This window comes from Excalfactoria chinensis, chromosome 4, assembly GCF_039878825.1.
Source record: "Excalfactoria chinensis isolate bCotChi1 chromosome 4, bCotChi1.hap2, whole genome shotgun sequence".
NCBI classification, from domain to species: Eukaryota; Metazoa; Chordata; class Aves; order Galliformes; family Phasianidae; genus Excalfactoria; species Excalfactoria chinensis.
The window spans coordinates 23436760-23460148 of NC_092828.1; the positions used below are offsets into that span (position 1 = coordinate 23436760).

The 23389-nt window shown below is 39.2% G+C and overlaps 1 protein-coding gene across 1 annotated transcript in view; it reads left to right on the forward strand.

Annotated features, from left to right (window-relative positions):
- The window catches only part of GABRB1 (gamma-aminobutyric acid type A receptor subunit beta1), a 78623-nt gene extending 56666 nt beyond the window's left edge, over window positions 1-21957 (forward strand). Inside the window, exons 4-5 of the mRNA XM_072334450.1 lie at window positions 18340-18477; window positions 19474-21957. Coding sequence (XP_072190551.1) covers window positions 18340-18477; window positions 19474-19562 — 227 coding nt within the window. The 3' untranslated portion in view covers window positions 19563-21957. The remainder of the gene's footprint in view (window positions 1-18339; window positions 18478-19473) is intronic.
- The last annotated feature ends 1432 nt before the right edge of the window (window positions 21958-23389 follow it).

The following is a 23389-nucleotide window of genomic DNA, read 5'->3' on the forward strand; positions in this document are numbered from 1 at the left end:
GGAATGAAAGAAATGTGTTTACAGGAAAGGAGTAGACAACAGCATCACAAGGCAGTGGGAGCCTTGTCCAGAGCGTTCAGTCTGTCCCTGCCACCAGTCGTTCCATGTCACCACTATCCACAAGCAGTGGAAGAGATGACTTCTAGAGACATATGTGGTTACTGCATTGAAAACAAGTCATTTCAATAAAGTACAGAAGCTGAGTGCACTGTGGGTTAACTGATCACTGTAGTATCAATGGTTGGCTGGACAGCTCTGCCTAAAGCAAATACAGCAAAATTCTAATGAAGACTTGGGTGAAAGCTTTGATCTAATTTCTATTTACCTGCAGTAAATATCCCCCTGCTTAAAACAAAAAACCAGCATGTTTATTTACCCACACATACATATATGTACATATAAAGATATACAATATCACACCTTTTCTGGAAGGCACACCATAGCACTTCTAAGAGAGATTTAAACTATTTTGAAAGTGTTATTTTTCAATTAAATTTAAAAAAAAAGAAAAACAAAAGATGGAAGAGAGGCAAATCAAGCAAATTCCCACTAGTTCGGGATATTGCTTAAAACTGGCAGAGAGTAAACATTTTTCTTGTCCCATCTTTGTCAAACACAAGTAAAATTGTACCCAATATGATAAAACTTCTTGAACCCTTCTCACACTGGATCCTATTCTCAACTGCTTACAGTTTTAGCCCTCTGAGCTGAATATTTCTCTGTTCTTCTTCCTCAAGATGCTTTTTATCTTTCATTCTTAAGAGATTCTACTGTTTCTGTGAGCAAAGATTAAAAGGAAATGTATTTTGCACTTGCTAACCTAAATCCATACAAATGCTCTCCTTTATAAACTTGAGTGTTATCTCAAACTATATAGTTTGCAGCACTGACCTGGCTGTTAACAGTTTGTATCCCCAGAGTCATAAAGTCACAGATATATTTCCTACTGCTTTTGTGAGAAAAAAAAATTAAATTAAATAGCCACATTATAATCACTTCCCAATCTCAAAAAATAAAGTGCTAATTAACTCATCTCTAAAACAAAGTACCTAAATCTCTTACTAAATCTAGCTCAGGAGCCAATTATCCCTTTTTCACTCAACTTCTAATGAGATCTTTGAAGACACTGTCTCACCCTAAACTTACTAAGAAATGCAAATTATTTTCTAATAGAATTTGATAACACAAACAATACACAGATTGATGAACATAGCCTGTACAAGTACACGCTATATTGTATAAAACACGTAACACCAACCAATAGCTAATGCTCAGATACACTTCCTGTAAGTGGGTTCCTCCTGTAAGCAGGCTCCTCACAGCGCTTGAAGCTGGTCATGACTTCAGGGTCAGAGCTGACATTTCCTCCCTGGGACAAGCACTCAGCCACTAATCTCTTGGGCTTCACTTTGAAATTTACAATAGTCACAACAGCGTTGTACATAGCATGGACAGAGAAGAAAAAATTGCATATTTAAATGCACAATGCCTTCTTCTATCCCTTCAATAGCTCTGCCTACAAGACATCCCACTAGATCTCTAATACGAAGAAAAAAAAAAAAAATAGGGCAATTACTTCAGGGATACAGGACTGGATTCCAATATTAAAAAAAAATAAAATAAAAAAAAAAAAATGCTATGGAATTAATTTCCCTGATATTGCTGAAGTTACATTAACACAGAAGCAATATACTTCCAGTGCGTACTACAACCCCCAACTCCACAGTGGTTAAGAGAAGCACGGCTACTTTTCATTTTATTAGAAAATTTCAGTTTGCTTTCTTCTTCCTTCCCCCTTCCCTTTAAAAGAGTTCAGCCTAGTTCACATCCTCATCTATATTTATAATTTATTCTCTGTTGACTGAGAGAAAAAGAACAAACATTAAAATTTGATACCTTTTCTCCAACTGGGAAGAAACATCTCACAACAGAATTTGCATTGTTTAGCTCTGATCATCTCCATATTTAGTTGTTCTTCCTGTCTTAAATATTGCTTCTCTTTCTTCTTTTGAGAGTTGAGGAATAGATTTTTGACAGCATTTTGATGAAGTGTTCTATGTACTGAAACATAACTCTACTTCCTGCCCTCATTCTGAACTTACTTTAACTGCTCGCTGCTGATGTATCCAAAAATATAAAGCTTTAGCAATTGTTACTACAAGACCTACTTCCCTGCAGGGAAACCTCTGTCAGTATTACATAAGAAGGCCTTTTTCCAAATACTGGACAGCAATGCTTTTCTTTCATACAGTTTTATTTTAGTCAAAAATAACTTGACTGTAAGTAAGAATACGGTATTCATAGAGTCACACACATACAATAAAAATAAAAATAAAAGTGGATCAGATAATTTGAAATACATTAAATTATTTTTAAAAAAAAAACAGTTTTTGCTTTACATAAATATTATTCCTCTTGCCTGTTAAAAATTCACACTTCACTCTATTCCACGGTATCTGAATACTGACACAAATGAAGCTAAGCAACAGAATATGCCCAGATAACTGCTTACCTTCTTTGTTTAATTCCATTTTAACATTTTTCTTCAGAATAAACAAAAGAATGTAAAGGAAGCAAGGTAGAAAACAATGCACATAGAGATTATATTAACTTCAACATTGAGGTAGTACCTAAATCAAGGCATAGTTGATAAAACAGAAATCCTTTCACTTTTACAGTGCCTCATAACATTTTACCATCACCACAAATACTCGTGCCCAAGGATTTTCAGGATTCAACTCCTTGAATATGAATTAATTGTTGTTTATCCTATATAAAGTCTATTCCATCCCCTTTTTGCCATTGGACCTTGTGTTTTGCATTTTTGTATCTATGTTTTTGCACACCTGGTTCATATGTAAGCCAACAACTGTTATTTTGACTGAGAGAATGCACCCAGTAAAAGGTATTCATGTTTTACTTAAAAGAATAAACAATTATATCAAGGCAGCAATTACTATGATAGCATATGAGTTTTATTTATATCTGAAAGCAGATTTTATAGTTACCCAAAAAATTTTACATAGCTGAGATCTACCAAAATGGAAAATAAATGCTTGAAAAGTAGATTTATGAACTACACGTATTGTATGTTGCAATTACAGGTAGATATTGACAAGAAAATCCAGGATTCCCTATGAAAATTAAGCACCTCCATCTTTAAGAGATGCCACACAGAGTTAACATAGTGGTGCCTCCTTCCATTTTGAATGAACCTCCAGTAACTACCATCTGCAGTTTCCCATCCTCTTGAGAACTAGGTTCAAGTTCTGATGAACCCCTGGGTGGGTGCTGCTCATCATCCCCTGTGCCCAGGACACTGTACCATGTTCAAAGCTGCAGGTCTATAGGAGCAGTGGGAAGTCACCAGCTTCCAGATTTCCACACCTTAATAATCTCCCTCCCCCTACTTGCCTGACAGTGTTCCCCAGTTGACCTTCCCACCTAGCACTGTGTGGCTATCATCTCTGCAAACTTCAGCTGCAGCCCTCTTCATCTAGAAACAGATGCTTGCTATGGCACCAGAGAGCTAAAGGGTGGAAGAGTCATGAGATGGAAAGCTGCTCCCCACTGCTTACTACTGAGCAATTACCTTGTGTCAACAAAAAATTCTTGATATTATTAAGAATGACAAATTGCTACTGCTTGTGTAAAATATTCAAAACTGCAGAAGTCAGGAGTACAGACACGCTGGCCATTAAGAAACAGCTGACCACTGTAACCCTCAGGTCTAGAAAACATTTTGTCTACTTCTGTACATATATAAATAAATCTGGCTGATCCAGGTGAACTAAATTACCTTAAAGGTTGATTTGTTAATTGGGAACAAAACATTGCTCTATGAAACCTTAATTAAGAAGCATTTAACTGTGACTAATGATAGTTATGTATGATCACTGGCATTATTAAGTAGTGTTCTGACAAATCATTACTGCAGTGTCTCTCAGTAAGATACATTTTTACAAGGCTACACTAAATGAAGTCCTACCCCTTCTGAAGTTTTCAGAAAAAGCCATTAAGAAACATGTAAATCAATTCAATGAGCAATACTCGAGACAAAAATGACTCTCAGTGGAAAAGCAGAAATATCATACTTTACACAGTATTATGCAGTAATTTCATGGGCTGGTTTCTCTGTCACAGCACTTGCTAGACAGCCCTTATACACAAGTAGACAGACAGATTGTGAAGAATTAGGAAATTTGAAGCGTGTCAAAATAAAGAGACGTGTGGCTTTTTTTCCCCCTTTTTATTCTATCAGTTCTGTGACAGCATAAATTATCATCCCAGTGCAGCATGTAAGTGTGCCTGACTTCCATTACATCAAAAGTAAAATCTCCAGATGTGCTCCTGTGGTGCTAATTACCATGAGACAGAACCACAGACACATCCAGAAAAGAGGAATCTTTCTCAGGAAGAAGTTTTTCCAAGAGGAGAGAGAGAGAGAGGCCAGTTAAATTTCAAACCAAGTTTGTCCATTCAAACTTCAAAAGTTTTATAAGCATATGAGAACCCTTTTATCACACAAAAAAAAAAGACAAACATGAAACTGCAGATGCAGACTCAGTTCTCTGAGTTTGAAAGCACCGCTGCAAGTGAGTGTTCATTACTTTCTTAAGTAACGAACAGATGATGTACATTCCATAAGATTTTGATTGCATAATACAGTTTTGAGAGGCGATACACTATTAGCATACTGATAAACTGATTATGAAACCATAAAAATAATGATTCGCATGCTACTAGTGCTTCCACAGCATGGGAAATGCATGTGCATATCAGACAAATTTTACAAAGTACCACATGACAACAAAATGAGAAATGGAGCTATGGCAGTACCAGTTATAAATAAAAATACGTGCAAACCAATTTGATGATGTTTGAATTGAGAACACTAAAAATGAATTTTCCAAAGAGAAACCTCAAGAAATGCCCTTTAAAAAACTCAGAGCTTTTTCTTGTGAAGTTTTCTGTCAAAATCCTACTCTATGATACCTAGAGTATGCTTTTAAGCTTTATATTTTATATATACTATATATATTATTTAATCATGCTTCACAAGTAATTTTCTACATCAGCAATCCATGTGCACCACCATTCTGTATCTAAACAAACAAAAATTCACTACAGAAGGATTTGCCTTCTCAAACAAATCAAATGTGGTTCCAAAATTGATTTTTTTTTCACCCTCCTCTTCCAGGATCACAACAGCAGCTGCTTGTGTGATGGAACTACACAGATATCCTCTGGATGAACAAAACTGCACACTAGAAAGTTGTAAGTTACTTGGAGGGAGAGGGTTGTCCATTTGTTACTTGGCCCCAATTTAATCTGAGCTGCATCCTCTAAAATAAAACCAAAGAGGTTTCTATCATTTGATAGATCAGAACCTACCTCACTGAGAAATGCACACTCGCAGTCTAGAACACTGATAAGGGAAGTTGGGCCCCCAGACCAACATTTATACCAGCTTATAACTTCTAATTGATAGCAGCAGTAAGGTGCCCTATTTAAAGCACCGAAATGCACACACAATTTCAAAATTACTCTTCACAATCAAGTACATTTTAATTATTATTATTATTTTGTAAAAGCATATTCAATATTAGCACATAATATAATCAGTAGAGTTGCTGCTTTTAGTCTAGATTTTAAATTGTTTGCTGCTTTTCCCAGAATGTCATCCTATAGTGATTTTTAAAAAAACTCTGCCAGGTTGAGAATAACAAACTTTTTATTCTATCAACAAAAGATCATCTCCAGTATGTTTAATGAAAATTATTTCTACCAGACAGAGAGCACTGTCTGAACAGAACCTACTTATTTATTTCTTAGAAAATTAATAATAAGATATTTCATCCTTAAAATAGTGTTTTGGCACTGCAGGCAGACATATTGGAAAGAGAAGCAGGGAGTCACTGTTGACAGGGTTCCCATGAAGAGCATCAATAGCTGCAATCAGGACTCATCGCAATTACATCACAGTTCATCATTCAGCACAAGCAAGGAAGTCACTGGAAGGACATACTGGCTGTATGCCATAGTAAACCCTCCACTACAGATACAGCAGCATAACAAGATGGGCCAATTTGATATGCTTGGATTGAGTAAGTCAAACATGCATTAATCTTCCAGTGCTATCTTAAGATAGCACTGTCCATATCTACATTGCTCAGAGATTACTGAAGAACCACAAACCCACACACCTGTACATGAACATTAATACAGCCATTTTCTTCTCTTTCTTGGGAAGCAGAGGCAGCAGTCAAATTTTAAACTTCCCTTTCCAGTGCCACCCATTGTTCTCAACAGTTATTTTCTGTTGAAGCAGAACTCTGTCTGGACTTCATAATCCAGCAGTACAGAGCTACTCGCTAATCTGCATGGTTGTCCTTGGTCTTAGCAGTTCACTGACATTTTGGCAAGTAAAAATGTTGATGTTGCTTGCTGCTGCTTGGCTTACTTTCCAGCTTAAACATAACAGAGCATGCAATGAATGCATTTGGAGAATAAGTTGTGTGTTGATTTTCAAAATAAAACTGATATGTGCAGTACAATAACAATCAAAAATAGCAAATTCACACTGAAGTCCCTTTCATGCCAAATTCATACCTGAAATTATTTACCAGGATGTAGCTGATCTGAAGTCTCCAGTCCTGTCACGTCTAAATCTGATGAAAGTGCATGAGCATTTATCAGCCAGCAGGCCAAATAACAAGAAATGTCTTGTTCTCATGTCTCTCTATTCATAAGCTTTCACTATAATGAAGCTTTGTAGGAAAGAATGTTCAGTGAGAATGGACTTGATACTATCACTGAGACTTCATCAAAATCAAGACTAGTATCAGATCAAACAAACAATTAAAATGCTGACACTATCAGGGATGAGAGAATACCATATCACTCATGTGACCAGTCACACGTCTCCAAAAGGAAATTGCTTTTCAGACCTTCACTTGGCATAAATAATTCCCATCTTCTAAGATACATATGTTGATATTAGTAACTGTTGATACTAGTATCTGTTGAGCTGAATCAAAGAAATCAACAAAATTTTGGTTCACAATTTGTCAGCTGGACAAAATTTGTACTGTGTTATTTCTAAGGAGCATTTAGATGAGTTCTACTAACAACTGAATGACTTCCCAAAGGCAAGAACAGGCTTAACTGTTGTTCCACAACTGCAGTCTTTGACAATTCACAAACAAAAAGTGTTTCAGCGTATGAATGTTGAATCAAAGCCTGGACCTCTGATTGACCACCTGAGGTGAGCAATAAGTCAGCTGTGGGAGCACAGGTGAAGGCAATTCACCTGTGTGGCCGAAAGAGGTAGATCCTGGCTCCACCTCTTCTAGACCCCACTTAAGGGCTGACTGCCAGTGGGGAAGGATCTCTTTCTGGAGGTTGCTCCTCTTGGAGATTTTCCTGTGTGCCTACACAGGTGAGCGTTTTCCATTTGTTTCCACTTACGCTTTACTAACCACACCATTCTGTGTACTTATAATGCATTCCTCACTCTACTTTTAGTTGGTTTTTTTTTTTTCAGGCTCATCTAAATGCTGAACTTTTTGAGCAGACCAGGATTGTTGCTTGCTCTCCTAGACTCATGCACAAGGAAAGTGGGGCTGCTAAACCACCCTCTCCCTTCCCATAGTTCTTTAACAAAATGAGAGCTGTCATATCTCTTCCATTTCAACAGGGGGCAGGAAGATGGCACCTAAACCAGTCCCCTCCCTGCCCTCAAGTGCAGGGAGGAACCATGCCATGGAAACCAAGAAATCTAGAGACTCATTTGGCCCTCTGAAAGCTCAGTGTGTTCACAACAGCTCTATTCATAAACAGAAAGGCAGAGAGTAATCATATTTCATCTGTTGGAATTAACCAGAGACAATTCCTACAAAATCTAGAGCATTAGGACTTGACCTTAATAATACTCACTGGTGACTAACATAAAACACTGCCAGCAGTAGCAGAACAACTGTGCTACACAGGAATGGGAAAAGAGCACAAAGAACCAGAACACTGCCCTACTGTTCCATCTCTCTGGTGGATCAGCGAGAGCCGTGGTAATACATGCTTATATTGAGCCTGTAGAATATTTTAACTTAAAACAAATAAATAGTAATAAATATTTGGCTTTCCTGAAGCTATCTCATAGGCTGATAGAAGCTATTCTCACACGGAGAGGTGCATACATCCAGAAGGAGGAGAGTATTTTGGCTGCACATATTCCTTCACACAAATAGTCACTTCTTTGCTCAATTACTGTACTTTACTCCACTTCTGTGGAGGCAGATGGGAGACAATATGAGGGCTTTAAATCAGTTTCAGTGTCTGATAGTGCAATGGTCACTGGAAATTTGCCTTTGTAAAAGCAAGAGATTTTGTGACAGGAATTGCTTTGTCAGAAGAGCCGGGATCTGTATCAACCCATTTCTCATGGATCAGCAGACCCTGCACAATAGGAGGTTTAAAGTCTGGTTAGAGGTTATCCGGTTTTCTTAGCACCCTCACCTGATCTCTGATGGATGTCAGCTTGGCAATTTGGGATGTTAAAACCCCTAGCTGCCAGTTCTGCAATGCTGTAGCATGGCTGTGGCCTATAATGGCAGGCAGCTGCAACATTCCAGCATCCCTTCTTACCAACACAAGAGCTGACCTTGCTGTGCCACCTGGGAGATCAGATGGGACATTGTTATTAATACTCTCTGTCCCTTTGAGTTGCCAGTATCACAGTCATGGCATGATCTTTTGGCCTAAACTTGCACCTGGCTTTCACTCTGTAGAAAAAATGATGTGCAGACAGCATCACTCTGACAATAAACCAAATCCCTGTAGGGGTCTCTCTCCACCAGACTGAAGTGAAACACGTTTCACACTCACAGGAGGGGGAAGACCAGGCTGTGCTCCAGTTTGGCAAAGCTATTTACTCTTTGGCAAGTTACCAATGTGCTTCACAAGAGGTCTGTGAAAATTAGCAGAATGGTCCCTTTAGCCTTAAAAAAATCTGCGTCGCTATGACAACTGGAATGCTGCAGCATGATTCAGGAATCAGCATCGCAACACTGAGCCGTGTGTTAGCCTGATCGGTAGCACTCTCCTACAAACCACATTGCATGTGTGGGAGATCTCAAGCGAGATTTATTTGGTCAGCAACAGTACAGAAAATGGCAATTCCACCTTGACTCCATTGTTTTCACGGCTGTCTCTGCTTCATAGCAAAACAGACATAACACTGAATACGCATAATGCTTAAATGGAAGAGCAACAAGCCCACAGTGATACTGCAGTCAATCAATAAAATATCCCACTTGAACCTCTGGATGCTTTGTTGTCAAAAGGAACAACAACTGTGTTCATATCTAAACATTCATTATTGCCTGTGTTGGCACAGAACAGTTTGACAGGATGAGATCTGAAGAGATTTATCACAGCTCCCTGTTTGAGGAAGACTGCATTGATCCACAGTATGATTGCATTTGAACTACCAAGGACGTAAGAACCAACATCTAAAAAAAAGGTGCAATTTTATTAAAGATAAAACCTGTCTTAAATCCAAGCTTTCCCAGACAGCTTTTCCTTTACATGCCTGCAGATACAAAAGTTAAAAAAACCGGAAGGAAACTCAGCTCTACTCTTTTTTCAAGAGATCTGATCTTTCTGAGGTTTTGAATGAGGACAGTTTCCATCCCTCACAGTTCTCATATTCTGTTTCATCCATAAATGAAGAGCTTCTCTCATTCACTTGTGTGTCAGATTCCCTTTCTCCCTCATAACAGCTATCGACCACTATCCCCTGCCCCTGTATGCGTCACTGTACATAGGCACTGCCAGCCCTAGAGAAAAAGGTTTTATCCTCTTTAACTTCTCTCTGTTTACAACAGTGTAGAAAAGAGAATCTTCTGCTTCTGATCAAACCCTTTAGCTGCTCTAAAACACACAGCCATTCTCAAATTATGTTTGAACTTGGTTGTTTGCTATGGAGAGAGGGAGGTATCAACCTAACAGAGACATCTTTTTTGAGATTATCCCAAAAATAGGGGTTCATTTAGAGGATGGGATGATTTCTCAGGAAACATCTATGCTTGAACATGAGTCATTATATCTGTAGTCATAGCAGCAGCAAAGAAAACCTCCAAACCCAGTCAAGTCATGTTTTTTGTAGAGCTGCTATGTTGTGCTTTGAGTTAACACAATTGTCCTAGAAAGTTACAACCCAAAGTACAGTTTATGTGTTTACTTGCCTTCTGCCAAGGTATGAATTGCTGTAGAAAACAGAATCCAGAACAAACTGAAAGATTTTGGTACCCTGGGATTCATTTCAATCCATAAGAATAAATTCTTGCTCCAAACGTATCCAACTTCACATAAGCAATAAATCTTGAGAAATTTTCTGTTCAGTGCCAATTCACTCTATGTCTTTATCTGTACCTATGGCTCTTTGACATCACAGCAATATAAGTAAGAAAAATACATTGCCTCAAGTCTCTATGCAGAAAGATTTCTTACCCAACCTGGCACAGCATGAGGGTGAATACATTTTTTACTGAGTAGGCCAAATACTGAAGTCCTACAGGTGCCAGGAATCTACTCTGTAGAAATGAGAACATAAATCCATCACATTGAATTCTTAAAGCTTCTTTCTACTACTTCTATCAGCTTTATCTGATGTAGATTCATCTTGTGCACAAATGTAAAGAAAAGCAAAGAAAAAAAAAAGCCATGTGCAAAAACAGACTGCAAAAAGAAGCACTGTTCCTTATGAGCAAACCAAAGTGCATAGGAAACTTTAAGAAGAACATACTGAGAATTTCAGTTTTGTTTGAGGAATTCATTGAAAAAATAGTATGAATGAATTTATCTTTTCTGGCAATCAGCAGCCTTTGAAGCAGCAGCACTAGGCTTTCCTAACCACTAAGTCCCATCTGCCTGGCCATGCAAGGATCACCTCCTTAGACGGATGCACATTTCTCTCCTTAAGTTTTAGCAATATCTTTTAACACTGGAGGGCAAGTCTGTTTTGCACTGTATTACTCATTATCCTGCAGCTGGAAATGGAGTTAAGGCAATGATTAATTTCATACCAGACAATGGATGCCAGGATCTGGTCTGTTTATTGCTGGGAAAACTGAAAGGCTGCACAATCACTCTAAATATAGATTTGAGGAAATGAAGCAGCTCCTAAACATTGCTGAATTTTTGGCCAGTATACCCATTCCCACTTAACAATTTTGGCTAATACCACCAAAGACTAACATTTAACTCAGAATACACGGGCAGCCTCCTCAGAAATCTCTCTCCATTCTCATTCATTGATATTCTGTAAGTGCCTGTGAACTCTAAATTGCCCACAGGGAGCTCTTCCTGAAAAAACACGTGGCTGCTTAACACATTATCATTTCTCAACGAAACCAGACAGAACACGACAGCCTTACTTGGATTCACATTTAAGGTCAAAGCAACAGAACCCTCAATTTGAATATTTCACACGCTTACTTGGGCTGCAATTTGTGTCAACAAGATCAGACACACAGAAAATTGTTCAGAGTCTGTTGATTACAAGATCTTGGACCTTCTCTCTCTCTCTAGAGCACCTGCCCCTCATCATCACCCCACATTAACCTACCAATGAGCCACACATCTGCCTCCACACACAGCTGCGTATAATAAGAAGGTTTTCACATCACCATGTAGGAGAGGCTTCTCCTTTACTTCTAAGTAGATTAAAAAAATACTGTATATTTTTAAACATTTTCTTAGCAATAACAGAATCTTGCTAATTTTGTACTACAGTTTTGCTATTTGCTATTTTTCTCCCTATTGTTGCTAGCACAAATTCAGTCTCTGCAATGCAGGCAGCCCCCAAAATGCCCATAATTTGCACTCCTTAGCTTTGCTGTGAACATGTCAAGGTGTTTGACATGACACTGGTTTATCTCCATGCTTCAGTGGGGTAAATTTCCTCAGGAGAAGACAATGTCATACATGCTTCATAACTGATGAGTCCTTTCTTTAGAACCAAGACCAGAAATCAGCCCCCCCCCCCACTCCCCTCCATTATAACTATAAATCTATTTGACAAGAACAGATCCAGATATACATTTCCTTAAAGGGGACAAAAGTATTGCACAAGAATGTAAGGTGTCCTTGCATGAGCCATGCTGGCATAAGTGAAAACATGCAGTGCTGCAGTCCAAATAGAGCCAGAGGCCCCTCTGCCTTCAGCAAGAGCAGGTTGTGGCCTGACACAACAGAGTGCAAAACAGATGGACCTGGACTTCAAATGGCTTCTTCATGAAGCACAACAGCTGTACCTAAATTTGGGAGAATCTGCCTGGCAACAAAACAGGAGTCCTAAGAAGTAGATCTTAATTAGCGAAATGAAATAAGTGCTCAAGGGCAAGATGTGTTTACCATGTGAGCACACAAAACTATGTACCATGCAATATTGACTGAACTAAATTAACTGAACACTAAGCAGCAGGACCTGTGTTGCTAATGTTTACATAATGTGCTTATAAATATTGTTCTCTCTTTAACTTTCTAAAGCAACACAAGTCAGAAAAACACATCCCATATTATGGTTCAGAAGGACATAGCCATACACTGTGTAGGGGGTTCCAGATGAGAAAGGAAGAGCAGTGAAGGAAGGGGTGGAAAGACAAAATCTCTACACAAAACATGCTCCACTGAAAGCAGGTTACCTTCACCTGGTTAGCGTGAAGGTGTGGAAAACCCCTTCAGATTAGCAAAAAAAGTGCCAAGAGAAGTTGTTCACTCTTGACAAACTGAGCAATCTCATACAGACCCTTGAGCTCCCAGGTGCACTGCTGCTGAAGCTGGGAAGATAGCTATAAGCGCGTAGAAATTGATGTCTGAATGCTGTGTTTATCAGGGCTGATTGGTAACTAGCAAGTGGGTATACGTATGTGTTACACATACAATTACACAATTATCCAGTCTGCACAAGTAGAAACTGTCCAGTGGTTAATTAGTCTGGGGCACATATTGCACATTTGCTTAATTTAAGTAGTTTAAAAAGCAATATAATTGTTGCTAGTTTTGGGACAATAAGTCATCAAAATGCTTCAAGTTACATCACTGATTCTGCTTGCTAAATTATTCACATATAGAAAGCCAACTTTTTGGTGTCATTTTGGTCACTGTGTTACCATGGACAGGTTACTTATTACTACACAAAATACATGGACAGGAACAAGATTTCCCATTCACAATATAATTTACACCTATTATATGAAGATTTGTAGAGTTAGAGGTTCTCAGTGTTAGACTAAAAGTCATCACTCTGTTGATGAATTAAAAAGATTATCTGTAAAGGTGAGACACCAGACAGTCCAATACAGAAGTGGTGGAACATATCACAGATGCTTTATGTCTGTACTGACATGGAAAGTCTATCTTGCCAGGAATCACCTTGTCTCTGACAGTGGCCGATAACACATCTATGAAGTCAGAACAGAAATTTCTCCAATCTGTAATTTCAAGCCAGAAATATTAGCATTATATTTCATTACCTAGGCAGAATTTTATGAATATATGATCACTTCTGAACAAACAAACTTTCAACAGCACATCACCTCATGCAATGGGTTTTGCAGGGTGTCTGCACATTGCTTTTCCCTTATTTTTCCAAACCAGCCTTTAGGCAAATCCATTTGTTGTCCTCTTGGTCCAGAGGCGTAAGAGACTGCAAATAATAATTTCCTGTTCAACCTTGCTAACTTACAGACTCATAGGCTACCATCACAACATTCCCTCAGTGCACTCATACGTGCCCCAGGCTGAAGAATCAAGACTGAATCAGTCCTCCCTTCCATGAAACCATCTGTCCTCAGTCATCCTAGTGGCCCTTCTTTGCATCCAATTTCACACACCAACTTTTAAGAAAGAAAGGAGCATTTAATAGTCAAGATATAACACAAAGTAAACAAAATTTGGCATTTACTCCCCATGTCTTTCCTAGTCATTCCTGGGTTTGATTGTTTATAGCTAACGAGAATAAAATTTTTAGTACAAGTCTATTTGTATGACTCTTCCAGAAACCTTGAAGAGGCTCTGAAACGTTTCCATCTATTAAGACTGCAGTAACACAGAGGAGTCCTGCTGTGTTACCCATTAAAGAGATATTAAGCAAAACCAAACAATTCTTCTCTGAAAGGATTTCCAGCCTTGAATCAAGTCTCAATGGCAAATGAGATGTAAAACATTAAAGGGACAAACAAACAAACAAACAAAAGATAGCAAGTAGCAGTGAATCAGTATTAAAGGTGTTTGCAAAGAGTGGTGCTATAATTCACTTCCTGAACTAGATTAGGATGCTGCAAGCATGACTTTATGCAGTAAAAACATTTATTTTATGCTTCTACTGGATGGGAAGCAACATCCCCAACCAGGATGGAAGAGATTTTCCCATATGTTGAATTTATTTTTACTTGAGAAACCCTCTTAAATAACAGACAGTCTGTAGTACTGCAGCAATCTAACCAACTATTCATCTGGGTCAGTACTCGTTAGGCTATATTCTGACTCATGTCCCTGGCTACAATCTGCCATCTGCCTACAGAAAGTAGAAGGCTGCCTTCCCTCGGGTCAGCCTGTATTCCTCAGTGAAATTCACCAGGAAAAAAAAATAAATCAGTTATAAACAACTGCTCTAATACAGCAACAGGAAGCCATTTCAAGCAATTCTACCACTCAGACATTAACGTAATATTGCTTTCCAAAGGTGATTTTCAGATATATGGTGCTGCCATTCCACACTGGGTTTAGGTTGAAATTATCAATTTACCATTGTTTGGATCACCTTAGCAGAGTGCAGGAAAAAATTGCTTTATCTTCATAAATATAGTCACAGGAAGACAAACAATATGAAACAAGAATAATTATACTGTAAAAATGCACTCAGCAACCATGACCGAGTTGTTGGGAAAGAGATGATCAGGCAGTGGTTGAAGGGTGGGTTGCAGCCTCATGTCCTTACACAAGACTGAAGGCCTAGGGCACACAGCCTGGAATATTCTTTAGAAATGAGCTATTAGAAGCAGTTCCCTAAGGAAGAGAGATTCTGTTGCTTGGTGTTTCAGAGCTATATTCCTTGGAGAATCAGACAGAAAAAGTGTCTCCATTTGTACAGCGCTGGGGAATTTGGTAATACGAGTACAAGCATGATTTTATTTGTGAAGTTAATGTAATATAAATCTTTATTTATCCCAGAGGTATTTGAGAGGTAAGAGCTGGAGTGGAAAATAGAACAGCCTGGTGACATTAACAAGTAATACACCGTTAACCTCTGCTATATCACAATGTCAGCAACATTTCTAAAACTTCTTTTCTGCAATCAGCAAGATTTATATATAACCTACTTATTGCCACGCTTGAAGCCAGTTACTTTCTAGACTTGTGGTACTTCTGCATAAGTGTTTTCACTCAAGCTCTCAGCTGCTGGTCGAGAAGCAAACAAAATGAAGCACTTACACTGCATTGCTGTTCCTAGACATTATTTTCTAGGAAGCAGAAGTTTAATATCTGGAGTTGAGCAATAGAACATATTTTCATAGAATCATAAAATCTTTTGAGTTGAAAGAGATGCTTAAAGGCCACCCAGTCCAACTCCCCCTATAGCGAACAGGGACACCTACAGCTACATCAGGTTGCTCAGAGCTCCATCCAGCCTCACCTTGAACTTCTCCAGGATAAAGCATCCACTACCTCTCTGGGCAACCTGTTCCAGCACCTCACCACACTTACTGTAAAAAAACTTCTTCCTTATATCCAACAAAAATCTCTCTTCTTTTAGTTTGAAAACACTTCCCCTTGTCCTGCCACGACATATCCCACTAAAGAGTCTGTTCCCTTCTTTCTTATAGTCCCCCTCCTTCTGGTGCTGAAAGGTTCCTACCCCCTTTTCCCGGATCTTATTTAAACCAAACCCAAGTGGCATTTCAGTGGTTCTGAAGAATCTAGCAAGCAAACAACAGCTTAAATCAAATAATTTTCATGGAAGCTTTTTTAATAATGGGGGGGGGGAAGAGAGGGGAAAACACAAACAAACAAACAAACCATTATCTGTGATTAAAGAGGTTATCAAGGTGGGAAGACGGTGAGGAGCTGAGGACGCCGGGACGGAGGCATCGCTCCGCGGGGAGCGGGCCCCCCCTAGTGGTCGGTGGGGACCCTCGTCGGCCACGCTGTGTAGGAACGAACCGCGCTGAACGAGATCAACCTGCGCCGGGTAGGGCAGTTCAGTGGGATTCATTTCGCGATCTGTGATTGTGAGATTATTTTATAGCTGTACCTACAGCCTTCAAGCCTCGCATCCGTGAGCCTGAATAAGACAGGAAAGCAATGACTCTCGCACACCTGGAGAAAAGTGTGATGCACGTAGCAAAAGGCATTAAAAATCATAGGGCATCAGGGACAAAACTGGCACAAAAAGTTCCTGCTGAATTCTTGTAGAATCATAGAATTACTCCTCTACATGCAACCATGAATGCCACTGAATGAAAACTAACATTAAATCTTCCTCATAATTTCCCAAGCTCTAACTGGAGGAAATTAGATGAACAAATCAGTCTTGGCCCTGTAGCATTCGTGTCTTATCACTGAAACCCCTCACCAAGCAGTTGTCCTGATGACTGGCAATAAGAAGATTCCAGGCTTATGCTTGACAGCACCACAAAGCCAGCCAGCAGTGCAGGCCTGATGCAGGTTACTGCAAATCAATTAGTATAAACAAAGGGTAGCACAGAAGTAAACAGCAGCAATCTGTATTACACAGATTAGCACAGTTTCATCCGCAAGCTATAGCACAGCTCATAGATAAAACTGAACCTTCTTCAAACCATTGTGGTGCGCATCAAAAGTTGCCTGTTCACTAGCTGCAGTTTCTCAGTGATCCATCCTTCCTAGCATCAAGGTTTGTCTTCTCCAACTATGCCCAGGGTAGCAACAGATCCAGTTCACATGTGATCATCCTTCCAGAGGTAAGGATCTATCATAGGAAAAGTCATTTCCAGTCTGATTTCTCTAGCTAGAAAAGACATCACCAGTACCCATACATGGTTGAGTTTCTAACTCTTCAGAGGCTTCTGGTGCTATTCACACCTGAAGGAAAAGTCTAAAATTAGATGAGATGTTTTTCTCTCTTTTAGTAGAAATCAGTTCTAAAATGTCATCAGCTGGGAGATTTTAAAATTCAGCCACTACGGAGCTTAATTGAAATATATTTGAAAATGCCAACAATGGCAGAAAGGCAGATTAATTTTTAATTAAATGAAATATAGTCAACATCACTGTTAAAAGAACAGAGAAGAAATGCATTAGTTTTGAAATAGATAGGAAATACTCTGTGCTAACTGCAGATCAGCACTGGCATGATCTCATTAAAACATAAAGTGCTGTCTAAATACCAAAGGGGTACCTACAGCTCAGACAGAGTCAGGGTATAGAACAGTTTCTCATCCTATCACCTTCTGTTCATGTAAATAGTTGATTTCCCTCATGTTTATAATCTCCTTTTAAATACTGGAAGCCTGTAATGAGGTTTTCCCCCCTCTTCTCCAGACTGAATAAGTCCAGCTCCATCAGCCTGTCTTTACAGGAGAGATGCTTCAGCCCTTCAAGTGAAAGTGCACTTGATCTAATCATCTATGTCATTTTTAAAGAAGTTAAAGAGTGCTGGTCCCAAGACATACCCCTGAGGGACACAACTCATTATCAGCTTCCACCTGGATGTAGAGCCATTGACCACAACCCTCTGACTGTGACCTTCCCACCAATTCCTTATCCACTGAATAGTCCACCCTTCCAATCCATCTCTCTCCAATTTAAAGATAAGGACGTGGCAGGAGACCACACCAAAGACCTTGCAGAAGTCCAAGTAGACGACATCAGCTACCCTCCTTTTTCCCACCAGTGCCATCGCTCCATCATAGGAGATCACCATAGTGGTCAGGCACAGCTTTCATTTGGTGAAGCTATGCTGGCTGTCTTGGATCACCTGCTTGTCCTCCATATGCCTTAAGATGTCTTCCAGGAGGATCTGTTCCAGATTTTATGTGGCAGAGCCTATAGGTTAAAATTAAAGACCTTCCTGATTAGCTCTAAATCCCATCCTTGTTTTCTCTCTTGTCATTTTCCATGCCCAGAAATTTCCCCTGAACACAAAGAAAGCAAAGTGGCTTCTGCAGAGCAGAAATTTCATATTTGAGACTGAACTCCTTATCGCGAGCAGCTCCTTCCACTTTATACACAACTATTTAAGCTAAGTAATAAACCTGAAAAAAAAATATCAATAGCCAAACTATGCCTCTGTTTTAGATGGATACACCACTGATGATATTGAACTTTACTGGAATGGAGGAGAGTCTGCAGGAACTGGAGTTAATAAAATCGCACTCCCACAATATTCTGTTGTTGATTACAAGATGATATCAAAGAAAGCGGAGTTCACAACAGGTAAGCACCAGCTACATTAAAAAGCTTCTCCTAGCCCAGAGATAGCATCATCTAACTTTTCTTAGGCATCAGTCATTGTGTGGCTTCATTATTTCAGGAGCATATCCTCAGTTATCATTTAGCTTCCAGCTTAAGAGAAATACTGATTACTTCATTCTGCAAACATATATGCCTTCTACATTGACCACAGTTCTGATATGGGTATCTTTTTGGATCAATTATGATGTCTCTGCAGCCAGAGTTGCTCTTGGTAAGCTATTTTATAAATCACTGCATTACACTTCAAATCATGATGCCAGGTAACCATTTTGTCCCACCTCTGTTTTGACCCACCACTCTGTAAATTCAACTAATCACATTTGTGTCTAGAGCTATTATCTAGATGCATTAACAAAATGTGATTAAAGCAGACTAAAAAATAATTTCATCCAGCTAAAAACAACAAAAATACATCCACTATGGATAACGCAATGAGGCAGAAATGATTTCATTCAGAGCATTTCTTTAACAGGAAAAGTTGTATTGACACAAGCATTTCATTTTCTCCTTACCAAAAATCATTTTACTATAAGGACACACTTTCTCCTTTCAATTCCATGCTTCCAGTTATAAGTTAGTTATTTATCCTCATTCCCTGGGACAACGTAATCTAGTCTTTGGGCCAAGCAGGGCTACTGCCATAAGAAAAGCAGAACCATTTCTTCACATAGTGGTTGACTCTTTGCCATCCAAGTCAGCTAGTACTACAATATAAATACATTGTGTCTTCATCACTGACACCTGAATTATGTGTTTATGCTAGATAGGATAAGAAAGGTGCATAGGGTAAGAAGTTCCTACTGCTGATATCTACTTTTTCAGTTCTGGGAAAAGCATTCCCTTAGATGTTACGGATCTGATCACATAATTAAGCTATCAGCATTACAAGTGCATGGTGGACAATGCTGTTATTCTCATGCCTTCTGCACCATTTTTTTCCACTTCTTTCTTTTGCAGGAATCACAACTGTGCTGACTATGACCACCATTCAGTGCCCACCTCATGGAGACACTGCTGAGGATTCCCTACGTCAAGGCAATAGATAATTACCTGATGGGATGCTTTGTGTTTGTGTTTCTGGCCTTGCTGGAACATGCTTTGCAAACTAAAAAGAACCTCAAGATCAAAAATAGGCAGCAGGCAGGGCAGGATGTGAGACAGGCAAGAAAAACAGACTAGAAACACATGGACTCCAGGTAAAATGTTTGAGCTAACATTTCAAACATGACTTCTGCTGTGACAATATTGTTGAATATGATGATAGAAAGAAATGTGATTGCAACAACCATACAAAAGCACTTAAAATGGATTAAAAAAATTAAGGAGATCACAGCAACGTATGTTTGGTTCAGTCTTCAGTAAGAATACATAAACAGCTATTCAGAACATGCACAGAAGAAACAAAAGGAGTACAAGAATGTCAAACATGTCCCATTTCCACTGTAAAGATGGACTTAGGTAAAGAAGATGGTCCAGAATAAACATTTGTTATACAGCTCACTTTTAAGCACTAAAAGCTCACCAAAAGAAGAAAGCAAAGAGAGATGTTGTCTCTTCAGTGAGTCTCAAACAAAGCCTACCCACAGAATTCTCAAGAATTCAAGAACTCTACCAGATTATAACAGCTCTCACAGGTGTTAGGATTTTTTCCTCAGACTAAATTCAAGCAGATCACATCTACTCTTCCTTCTATGTATATTTATTAAAAATAAAAAGAGAAACTTCAGGAAATCATTCAACTGGTATTTTCTTTACAGGAATAAGTTAAACTTACCAGTGTGTCACTGAGCACTTGCAGACTTCTGTAAACCTATTCCAGTTTCTCCCAGATTTCAGGAATAAACTTTTTCTTAATTGTATTTGACCTGGACTGACTCAGTGAAAAATACACATTGTACTGAGCCAAAACAAATGCTTTCTGCTCTCTTCCTGAATGCATGTTCCATCTGGATGGATCCTATCCAAGCTACCTTATATGCTTCTGTGCTGTTGTTGAGGTTATCAGACCAAAGAATAAGACCAACACAAAACTTTCTTACCAGGTCACACCACTGCAGCTAAGCACCATGCTGCCAGTCACAGCAAACTCATTTAAAGTCCTTACCTTCATTTGCCTCCTGGTTTAGTACACAAGATACTCTATTACAACAGCTAGCAAAATTCAGCTCAGGTTTACAGCAGTCTTTGAGGCCACAGAATAGTATCCTGCATAGAGCTGAGGAGATATGGATCATTGTTTCCATTACGGATTGTCAATCTGTTTCTATGGAAAATAAGGAAGGAGAAAAACAAGATCACAAACCTGAACCAGCCTCTTTCACAGCTCTTAGGCTAACCCAGCCTATGTGGAAACAAAGCACAGGTGATCACAATGAAGAGTAAAGTGTTGGCTATGTGGGTCCCAGTGCACACACCTGAGTTGGGATAAGACAGTCACAGCACAGGTGGGCACTTTTCCTTCACATAGCTAGCTCATTTGAATCGCAAAATGCTCTAGCTCATAAAGAAGGGCTTTTATCTAAATGTTGTGCTGGTAGAGATTATACCAAGAATGGTAATCAGAATGGAATGGGGTATGTTTGCAAACACACATATGCCAGCATTTTTCTGAAATCAAATGTGAAGCACGGACACTTTGTACCATGATTTAGCAGTACTGACTCTTTAGGGTGCAATTCTGTTCTGATACTGAGAATGAGCAGACTGCTTTCTGTCTGTATAGGACAGATTTAACTATCCCACTGTGAGACACACCAATGTGTGACCTTGTGAGCACTCACTCAGCACAGTATTGCTGATGTCCAACAGTAGTAATTCTGTTTTTGGCAGGCAGAATGCACATGGCCGGAACCAGAGGGACACAGTAAGCTTGTTTGATCCCAGTGAAGACAGTTCCCAGCTGCTCTCCAGCAGCTTCTGAGATTTTTCAGTGATATTATGATGGTCTGTACCAGAGCATGGCAGAGCCTCTTCAGAACTCAAAAGAAGTACAGCTATGGGATATTTATTCTCTTTTACTCTTAACTCATATTGCATATAGAGGCAGGAACCTACAACCAACAGAAGACAGCAAATGTGGTTCATATCTTTGTGCCAGGTGAAGATACTGTTTCCATCTGACATGCAACCCTCCCAGCTGAAAGAGTTTGACTTCTTTCACCAGATAATCAAAACTCTAGGTACATGAGGAAAGGAGGAAACTGATCTGGATACCAGCACAGAAAAGATCACTCAGAAACTGATATCATCCTGCTGTTCTGTATGTAGAGCACTACAGACTGAAGAGGGTGAAAATAAGGCCACTCTAGTTTTATAATGCATGCAATTTTATATTTTAATACACAGGAATATATATATATATATAAGCTTTCTGTTTATAAGGTGTAGAAACTGCTTCTATCTTCTTGTCTGTCAAAAGAAGATGTCACAGAGGAAATCAATGTAATTATGGATAAATAGGACTCATCTCTGACCAGGTCAGTAACATTATCCACGCATTGTGTGCCCCGGTGGCGCAGCGGTAGAATTCCCGTTTGCAACACCAGGGGGCCCGGGTTCGAATCCCCCCTGTGGAGCAGGGGGTAGAAGTATCGCTCTGCTACACAGAGGGCTCGAATCCCGGGAGTTGGACTCGATGATCTCTAAGGTCCCTTCCAACTAGCACGATACTATGATACCATGATACTATGATCTCTAGCACAGCCCTTCTCTGCCATACTACTGCCAGCACATTCAGCCTGAAGTCCATGCTAAATTAGCACAGAATAAATATTACAGATACTTCAGGAAGTCACATTTATGTACACTTTCAAAAGGCAAAAATTATGTGATTTTTGATGCCTCTGGTGTCTGTTAGCCTCTTTGCTCTGAATTGCAAAGCTTGCAATTCAAAGTCTGAATTGCTTCACAATGTGCACAACTCAACCCACCTAAAATGATTTAAAAGAAATAATAGGATAATTCATAACACTTAGTTTAGGAACTCGTACATTGCCTGGCTTGTAATAAACTGTCAGTGCATATTAGTTTGAGAAAAATCTCTGTGAATCAATTTAAACTGTAAGCACTTACATGTTGTCTTCACAAGAGAGAAGCGATAATACTGCCTAACGATGCTTGCACTGCTGTCACCACTGTTACAGCACTAAATTAGCTTACGCAGTAGATTATGCAACCAAATGCTGCTCATGTAGCTATTCAGTAAAACTGATGAGAAAAGACTGACCCATCAATGACTTCTCAGAATTAAAATATATATATATATATAATTTTACATTGTAGTCTGAGACCTTTGCTTTTTTCCACAGAAAATGTCAGAATTTGAGAGTCTTTTATAGTTAAAGGATTCCTCTGGAGAGCAGGAAACCCTATCTTAGAGCACCTTCCTAGTTAAATTAAAAGACTTGACCTGAAAAGTAGAACCTGGGTTCTACTTTTATCCACACATATCTCAACTACACACTACAAACACCACACTGCTCTGGGACCAGCTGGCCTCTCTATCCCAGAATATGCAAAGTGGTGAGAGCTGTAACATTCCTAGCGATTGCTCATTTCACTTTGTTGTAAAGAATCACTTGCTAAACCTGAGTGAGTGAATGTTATGTCTGTGGCAACTTCACTTCTCCCTTCTAGAATGCTTTTTACAGACATCCCTCTCACTCCTTCATTTTTCAGTAAGCAAGGACTCAGTGGCACAGTGTAAATGTTCCAGTCTTATTCTGCACCATTTCCTACCCCCAGTGATGGGAAGGAGCATCTCATACTGCCTTCTTTTACTACAAACATGTAATGAAGGCCTTCATCCAAAGATGAGTGAAAAAGTAAAACCTCTGTAGAATGCAACCATTTACGTTCAATCACTTGTGCATGA